The following is an 8,436-nucleotide window of genomic DNA, read 5'->3' on the forward strand; positions in this document are numbered from 1 at the left end:
CCCCCCACGCTGGCCCACATTAGGACCGGCGTCAGGAAAGCGTGCCCGGAAACCACCGGCGTCCGCGCACACGAGCTCGAACATCCCGCCCAGCCCGAGCGGGAGCGCCCGCCCAAGGGGCCGTCCCAGAGCGACCGCCTCTGCGTTGGCACTTGACAGGGGGCCAAGCTGGCGCATGCCACACCGGCCCCGATGAATGTGTGCCGCGCCATTTTCCCCGCCGGGCAGGTCGCCGGACGGAAGCGGCCCACCAGCTGACCGGCCCCCCCCCCCCCCCCCCCCCCCCCCCCAGCCCCCCCCCCCCCCCCCCCGCGCCCCAGGCATGGCGCCCTGCAATATTCCCAGACAGCTGGGCCCCCCCTTCGATCGGACGAGCGCCAAGGAAGCGCGCGCCCCCTGTGTCCAGCCCGCGGGAAACGGCCGCCCTTTCTCGGCGCCCCAGAAGGGACCCCGGCCGAGGCGGGAGCGCGGTGGATTGTCGCCGCCGGCCTCCACCCGGGCCGCCTCACGCCGCCGTGCCCCAGCGCCCGGCCCGGGGCGTGGGGGTGACGCGCCCTTCTTCCTTGCAAACGCGCCACTCCCCTTCCGGCCGCTGCACCTGCCCCGGTCGCCGCCTGGCCCGTCGGCGCCTCCTCGCGCCCTGCTCCATGGGCTCTGCCAGTCTCGCCCGGCGCGCGGGCTCCTTGGCCGGGCGGCCGCCGTGCCTGCTGCCGAAAAGGACGCCGCATGTGCCGATCCCGGCCCCGGGCGAATTCCCCGCGGATATTGAGACGCCCCAAGGCCCGGAGGCGCGCCCTGCGCTGACGAGCACCACGCCACCCGCACCGGCTCTCCGTTCGCCCGGCGGGACCGTCAGCTGGGGCCTTGCCACAGGCCGAGCCCCGGGGCGCCTGCCTACGCCCCGTCCCCCTGCTGGGCTGCCTGCTGCAGGGTCCCCCTCGTCGGGTCTGTCACTCGCGCGCCGCCACCTGGCCGCCGCCAACCGTGCTGCATGCCGGGCACGGCTGCCTCTCGACCGCAGCGACCCCCGCGACGCCGGCCCTGGGTCCTGGCGCCGGGCCGAGATGCCCCCTTTTGCCGACGGGCATTGCCACCGCGATTGCTGCCGGTCTCCATCGCCGTCGCCGGCCCCGGCCGTGGTAAGGCCACGACCGGCCGGTGCCCTGCCTCGGAGGTCTGCCATGTGCCCTGGGAGATGCTCACCCCGCCGGGCCTCTTCCTGCTGCCCGAAGACCTCCCTCCCCGACCGGCCGAGTGCGCGGCATGCACGCGGACCCGGTGGCCTGGCGACAAGGCCGCCCACTCTGTCTAGATCACCGGTCGCACGCCCCGCGCCGATCCCTCCCGCCGCCCGGGGGGGGGGGGCTCTGGCATGCCTTCGCCCTCATGAGCCCCCGGCCATGGGAGGCGTCCTCGGCCGTGCCCATTTTGCGCCTTTCCATTGGGGGGACCCCCGGTGGTGGGCTCCAGCCAGGTGGCGCACCTACCGGCGGCCTGGGTGCGCCTCTTCCGGCCCGTACTGTTGTGCCGCCCTCCCGCCGGCGATTTCCATGCTCTCACAAGTGCCGCATGCATGCCTGCCCTCCCCGGGGCCCAGCCGGCCTTTTTCTTCTTTTTTTTTTTTTCCCGGCGCGCTGGCACGGGAGCTCGGCAGACGAGCCAGCCACTGCGCGGTGCCCGCGATTGGTCTGTGTGTGGTCGACCGGCATGCAGCCCTGTCTTTCGTCTTCCCTGTGGTTGGAAGCCGCCGCAAAAGGCGCCTGAGGCCCATGTGGGAGGATGGGCGATCGCCCGTGCGCGTGGTGCCCAGCCGCGGCGGGCAAGGACCAAAGAGGAGGACCCCCGCCAAGACCTCGGAGGGAGTCCCGGGCGTGGCAGGCGGCAGGCACACCGCACACCCGGCCAGCGGGCACGGGCCAATGCTTTGAGCCTTTCGCCCGCCGCACGGCACGTCCCGGCCGGGTCACCGGAGGCCGGTCAAAGCGTGGGCACAAAGCGCGTCGCCCCTGGCAGGCCCGCCAGGCCGGTTCTGGCATTGCAGCACGCGCCTCGAGCCACAAGGGCGTGGTCGATCGGTGGCGACTAAAAGCCGGCTTTTTTATTCGCTCCCTCCTGTCCGGCGTGGGTGTGTCCCCCCCCCCCCCCTCTCTCTTACAGCACGGGCGCCCGACACCCGGGCGCAATAGGCCCCCATGGGTCGGGCTCTTTTCCATGGCCATGGCACGGTGTTTCGGAGCTTGCCCACAGCCCCACGGCCATGGAGGGGACCGCAGCCGTCCTGCTTGGTGCTCGTGGCGGTGTTTTTTCTTTCTTTCGCACCTACACCAACAGGCACGCCCGAGTTGAGGTGGCCGCCCCGTGTGCCGGGCCTGGGCCTGCCTCGCGGCTGGCAACCGGCCACGAGGTTGCCTGCCGGGCGTGGCTCCTTGCGCTCTCCTCCCTCCCTGGAACCAGTAGGCAGCGCGACAGCCGCTCGCTCGAGCATGGCGGTCGGCACCGGCCAACCGGGTCCGTGCCACGGCTCTCTCCCCAGCACAGACGGCCCAGCCCCCTCACGGCGTGCGCATCACTCGGCGGCCGCACAGGCTTTCCCCTCTGGTCATCCCGATGCCGGGACACTCCCTGCCGCCGGGCCCCCGGTCGATGTTCATGCCGGCAGCCGATGCCCCAGGGCGAGGGGCTGCTTTTGTTGCCCGCCTACATGCACGCGCACGCCGGCCGGCCAGACCCCTGCCCAGGGCAGCCCGCCGCTTCGCCCATGGTTTCCTCTCGACCGGCTGCCCTCTGCCTCCGCGGGCACCTTTGCCCTGTCGCCCGGGTCTAGGCGTCGTCTGTGCGCAGCTTGCCTTCTCCCTACCCCACCCCCCGGTTGGGGCCGCGCTCCGGCCTCGGTCCCAGGCGCGCAGGCATGCCAGCCGGGCCGGCCACCAGGCTGCGCAATGCACAGGCGCCCCAGCTCCGCGGGCCGGCATCTCGCGCGGGCCGGCACCTCGCGCGGGCCCGCATCTCGGGTGCACGGCGCCCATCGGCCAAGCCGGCCCCGGCCCGGGCATATGCCCGACGGCACCTCGCCCGCCCTGCTCGCCAGCTCCCCCGCACGCGCTTCGGCCCCTTCCCCCCGGCCCTGCATAGATGCTCGCGGCCCGGCTCCACATCTGCCACCTCCCGGCCCCACTACTCCCCGCAACACCCGAAAGGCCACACCCTCTCGCTCCATCCGCTGGCTCCGGCCATCCCCTTGCCGCATGCGTGCCCCCGGGATGCATCCCCTTGGCCCGGCCCGGGGTCGGCCCGGGGGTCTTGGAGCGTCGCCACGCGACCCCTGGACGGGGCCTGGCAATGCGCAGGCAAGCGGCCGCATGAGTGTGTCGCACCCGCCACAGGGCGGCGGTGCCGCAGCGCTCGTCGGTGTCTCGGATCACATGCCCAGGCACGCGACCCGCCGCACCACAGTCACCAGGGGTCCGCATGAGCCGGCCAGACATCACGCCCGCCTCGGCCATGGCTCATGCCAACGGGCCGGGGGCATTCTCTCCAACCGGGCGGATGCCAACGGTGATGAACCCGGCCGATGGCCGCGCCCGAGGCCGCCGGCCCAAAGGTGATCCCGCCCCCCGCCGACGCACATGGACATGGCGAAGAGGGGGATCTCGCTCGCCAATGGCGTAGGGCGCCTGGAACTGGGCCAGGCTCCGGTCCCGGGGGCCCGGCCAGCGGCGCCATCCGGCTGACGCCCGCTGCCCCCGCCGACGCGGAACCACAAAGCAAGGTGCGGCAAGCGACCACCCCCCCCCGAGATGGGCCCGTTTCCGGCCCCCAGAGAAGGGACCCCCTCTTCCCTGACACCCTCGCTGGGTCTCTCCAGCTCCGCCCCGCCCCCCCCCCGTCCTCCCTCCCGCCTACGGCACCCGTCCCTGGCTTTCCCCTCCCCCCCCCCGCCCCCCTCTCCCTCGCGATGAGCCCGGCTGGTGACGCCCATCCAAAGCGGCTCCCGCGACCGACCGGCCCCCTGTTGCGGCTGGCCACGGCTGTACTGGCCGTGGGGGGCACGCTCCTAATGTGGGGCGTGGCAATGTCAGCCGGGGCCACTGGCCCAGCGCTGTATATGCATATAGTCCCCCAGACCTTGGGGACCCAGAACAACATGGTCGGCTTCTTCACCCCGGCCTCCGATGTGTCCATGACCACGCTGATATATCCGCCTCAGTGGATGGAAGTCCGCCGGCAGTGGCACCCTTCGGCCGAGCTGACCGAGCATCGGTGGGGCCCGTACTTCGACCGCCACCTGAAGTTGTCGATTTCGCGCCCGCGTCCGCCGCTGGTCGGCGAGCCGAAAATCCTGGCGCTCCCGCTGGCCGGGTCGGAGAATCCGGTCCTGGTGGAGTACACCCCCGAGGAGGTGGCCTTCTTTGACCAGCCCGACGCCTGGGCCCTGTTCCGCGCGCCGGTTGTGGTGCTTTCCGCGCTGGCAAGCTCCCCCTCGGCGGTGGATCTGCTGGCGCTGGCCGGGCCGGCCACCGGGCCCCGGCAGCCGATCATCATCCAGTTGTCCATCAACGTCATGCTGGAGACGGAGCTGGATGTGCCGGCCATCGTGGGGCCCAGCCTGGCCGCCCCGGCCGGCCAGCCGCGCAGCTTCTACCTCTATGGCGATGGCATTCTGCACGAAGTGGCCGCCGATCCGTCGGGGGTCCGGGAAGTTGGCGTGCTCCCCCTGCCGGATGTGACTGCCCTGCGGTCGACACGCCTGCTCCCGGCCCCGGGCGGGGCCGCCTGCGACACGGACCTGCTTCTGGCCTTCTCGGATGGCCGGGTCCAGGCACGTCTGTGCCACTCGCTCTCGGCCCAGCCCGGTGAGTCTGCCCTCCTGGAGGCCCTCCTGCCTGCCGGGGCCGGGCCCGATGGGCACTTCCTCAACCCCTCGGTCGAGAGCATGGCCGAGCCGATGGGCTTCGTCTACTTCTTGTCCAGCAGCCCACCCAGGCCGGTCCTCTGGCGGGCGGTCATTTCGCCGGCCGGCTTCGGGCCCTGGCGCGATGTGCGCATCTCAAGCTACTTCGAAATGCACTCCTTGCAGATGTTGCGCATGCGCCTGGCCGCCGGCCGACAGGAGTGGGTCGTAGCCAGCAAGGATGGGGCCATCTTCCTGGACTCCGACGACTTCGGGTGTACCACCGACGACACGATCCGCTGTACCGAGCCGCCCGCCAGCTCGGCCGTGTGGAGCTGCAACCTCGGCCGCACTCAGTCCCCCTTCCTGGACTTCGGGCGCATGTGCTCGGGCTGCCCGGATGGGTCGTACCTCGACCGGGACTCCGGTGCGTGTGTCCTCGCGAGGGCGGGCGTGGCGGCGGATGTGCCGGTGGGCCCGGGGCGGGGGGGGAGGAGGGGGGGGGGGGCGATCAAACGCCGAGGCAGGCCCAGGCGAGGGGACGGCCAAACGCGCCTGCGCGCACGCACACGCCCCTCCACCCCGACCCGGGCCGGCCCCCCATGGCCATGCTCGCGGGCCATGCCACGGCGCCCCTGCGCACAGGCGCGGGCTCTCTTTGCTGCCAACTTCTGACCCGCCTGGCAACACGATGGCCGCTGTCCGCCGCCCTCTGCCCTCCCCGCGGACAAAGATACCTGCAAGTTCTGCCCGCAGGCCAACTGCCTGACATGCTCGGCTGCCCAGTGCCATGTGTGTGCCTCGGGGTTCTTCCCGCAAGCCAGCGGCCCGAACGGGCGCATCGTGTGCGTGGACACATGCGCGGCCGGGTTCACCCTGCTGGCTGGCGTGTGCCAGCCGTCTGCCCGAGCGGTGGCCAGCTCGGAGCTGGCGTCCATGGGCGTGGCCAGCTTCGCCGAGCCGATCTCGGGGATGGTGAGCGCCGCCACGGCCAGCCACCTTCTGCCGGATGCCCAGGGGAACCCGTACATCCCGGCCGGGTCGATGGCCAACCCGGACGGCCCGGCCCCCGGGGTCATCCTCTTCGACACGGACGGCCAGGCTTGGCTCATGCCGCGGGGGGATGTCGCCCAGCCGGGCGCCGCGCCGGTGGTCCTCAGCAGGCTGAGCGACCTGTCCGGCGGGCCGCTGCTCGCGAGCGTGGTCGAAGTTGGCCCCATCCTGCTGGAAGACTCCATCCTGCTGGGCTATGTCTTCTGCACCAAGCCCGCTGGGCTCCTCTTCGGGTACATGAAGTGCCCGAGGCCGGTGGCCCCGATGCCGGGGGATGTGCCCTGCTCGGTGGCCACGCTGGAGTTGCACCCGCAGCCGGGGACCGCCTTCACGCATGCCCGGTCCGTGGGCCGGGAGCATGTGCTGGCCACGCAGGCGGACGCATACAACCTGCTGCTGGTCCTGGCCGGGGGCACATTCAGGCCCGTCGGCCCCAGCTACCTGGGGCACTTGGTGCCGCTGCTGACCATCCCCCGGCCGGCCGGGGCCGGGTCCGGCAACTTGGCCGAGTGGTTCATCCGGTCGGAATTCACCATGGGCGTGGTGGCGGCCCCGCTGGCCGCCGTCATGGCCAACCACCACTATGTGGCCATGGGCGGCGGGGTGCACATTGCCGGGGCCACCGGCATCAAGTGGATGCCGATGTTCCTGCCGGTGCGCGACCGGTCGCCCGGGCACCAGCTCGTCCTGACCACCATCGAAAGTGGCACCTGGCGGGCCATCTACGCACCTGGGGACATCGGTCCGGCCGGCCGGCCGACCAATCTTTCCTCGCTGTCGGCCACCCTGGGCACCGTGGGCGACCTGAATCAGGAGGCATGCCGCTTCGAGGCGGTGCCCATGCCGGCCGGCCGGGCCGACACCCCGGCCGGGCTGCTCCTCCTGTGCGACGGCCTGCTTGGGCTGTCGCTGCTTCGGTGCCCGGCCTCCGGCCCGGGGGCCGGCGGCGCGTGTGCCCTTCTCCCGGCCTCGGTGATCGCCCTCCCCCTGCATGGGGGCGATGTGCTGAAGGGGCTGGCCCGGGCCACGGTCATTCCGCGGCCCGGGGCCGCCCCTGTGGCCGACCGGCACATCCTGCTGGAGGCCCTGCTGTATTTGCCGACGGTCGGGACGCTGGACCTGGTCCTGACGGGCCCGTGTGCGTGGGGCACCTTCGAGCCGGAGTGCCAGCCCTGCGACTCGCTGTGCGACGGATGCACCGGCCCCGGGCCGCAGGACTGCGTGGCCTGCCTCTTTTGGCTGCCCGGCCACCCGGGCACCTGCCTGCCATCCTGCCCGCCGAAGCTGCACCGGGCCCCGGATGGCGAGTGCATGTGCCACTCGACCTGCGTGGATTGCGGCCCGGCGGCCGGCGGGGATTACGTCTGCCTCGAATGCCTCCCCGGGCTCGGGCCCGATGCCCACGGCGCCGACCCGGACCAGTGCTTCCCCTGTGATGGCTCCTGCGCCGAGTGCTTCCTGTCCGCCAACCCGGGCGCTTGCACCAAGTGCCATCCATCGGCGTGGCTCTTTGGGGGGGCTTGCGTGGGGGCCTGCCCGTCGGGCTTCTGGCCGGACAGCGCCTCCGGCAGCTGTCTCCCCTGTGCGGCCGGCTGCGCCGCGTGCACCGGCGCATCCGCCTGCACGCGGTGCGCCGACCGGCACTTCCTCGCTGCCGGGGTCTGCCATGTGTGCGACGGGTCGTGCGCTTCGTGCGACAATGCCACCAGCTGCGCCGCCTGCCGGCCGGGGCTGGTCTTCCTGGCGACCGATGCCGGGCAGGCCTCTCTGTGCGGGAGCACCTGTGCGGCGGGCGAGTTCGCCGGGCCCGGCCGGTGTGCCGTGTGCGACGCCTCCTGCGCCCTGTGTGCCGGCAGCGCCACCGGCTGCCAGGTGTGCGCGGCTGGGCACCGCTGGGTCTCGGGTCCGCCGGCGGCCGGGGGCACCGGGTCCTGCACGGCCTGCCCGCCGGGCTGCGCCTCGTGCACGGCCGACCGGTGCCTGGCCTGCGAGTCGGGGCTCTTCCTCGACTCACGCGGCGCCTGTGTGAGCGCCTGCCCGGCCGGCACCTACCCCACCGATGAGTCGTGCCAGCCGTGCGACCTGAGCTGCGCCACCTGCCTCGGGGGCGGCGCCGACCAGTGCGCCAGCTGCGCCGACGGTCTGGACTTTGTGCCGGCCGGCGGGTCGGCCGGCGCATGCGTGTCGGGCTGCCCGGAGGGCCAGTACCGGGACCGTGTCTCCGGTGCCTGCCTGCCGTGCGACGCGGCGTGCGCCACGTGCAACGGCCCGTCGGACAAGGACTGCTGGCGGTGCCGGGACGCCGTGCTGCAGGACGGCGACTGCGTGCAGCACTGCGCCGCGAAGCACATCGCCCTGGCCGGGCGGTGCCTGCCCTGCCATGCGTCGTGCGACCAGTGCGCCGGGACCCGGAGCACCGAGTGCCTGCCGGCCTGCCCGGGTGATCTGCTGGCCCTGCCGGCCGGGGCGTCGCCCATGCGCTGCGTGCCGGC

At 72.9% G+C, this 8,436-nt stretch overlaps 1 protein-coding gene across 1 annotated transcript; it reads left to right on the forward strand.

Annotated features, from left to right (window-relative positions):
- Positions 1 to 3,955: 3,955 nt before the first annotated feature.
- On the forward strand, positions 3,956 to 8,388 carry H696_05414 (hypothetical protein; the record flags this gene model as incomplete). Its single annotated transcript, XM_009499247.1, has 3 exons — positions 3,956 to 5,318; positions 5,625 to 8,168; positions 8,342 to 8,388. The coding sequence occupies 3 exons, from the start codon at positions 3,956 to 3,958 to the stop codon at positions 8,386 to 8,388; spliced, it is 3,954 nt and encodes a 1,317-aa protein (XP_009497522.1).
- Positions 8,389 to 8,436: the final 48 nt, after the last annotated feature.

Source organism: Fonticula alba, assembly GCF_000388065.1.
Source record: "Fonticula alba strain ATCC 38817 unplaced genomic scaffold supercont2.10, whole genome shotgun sequence".
NCBI classification, from domain to species: Eukaryota; order Rotosphaerida; family Fonticulaceae; genus Fonticula; species Fonticula alba.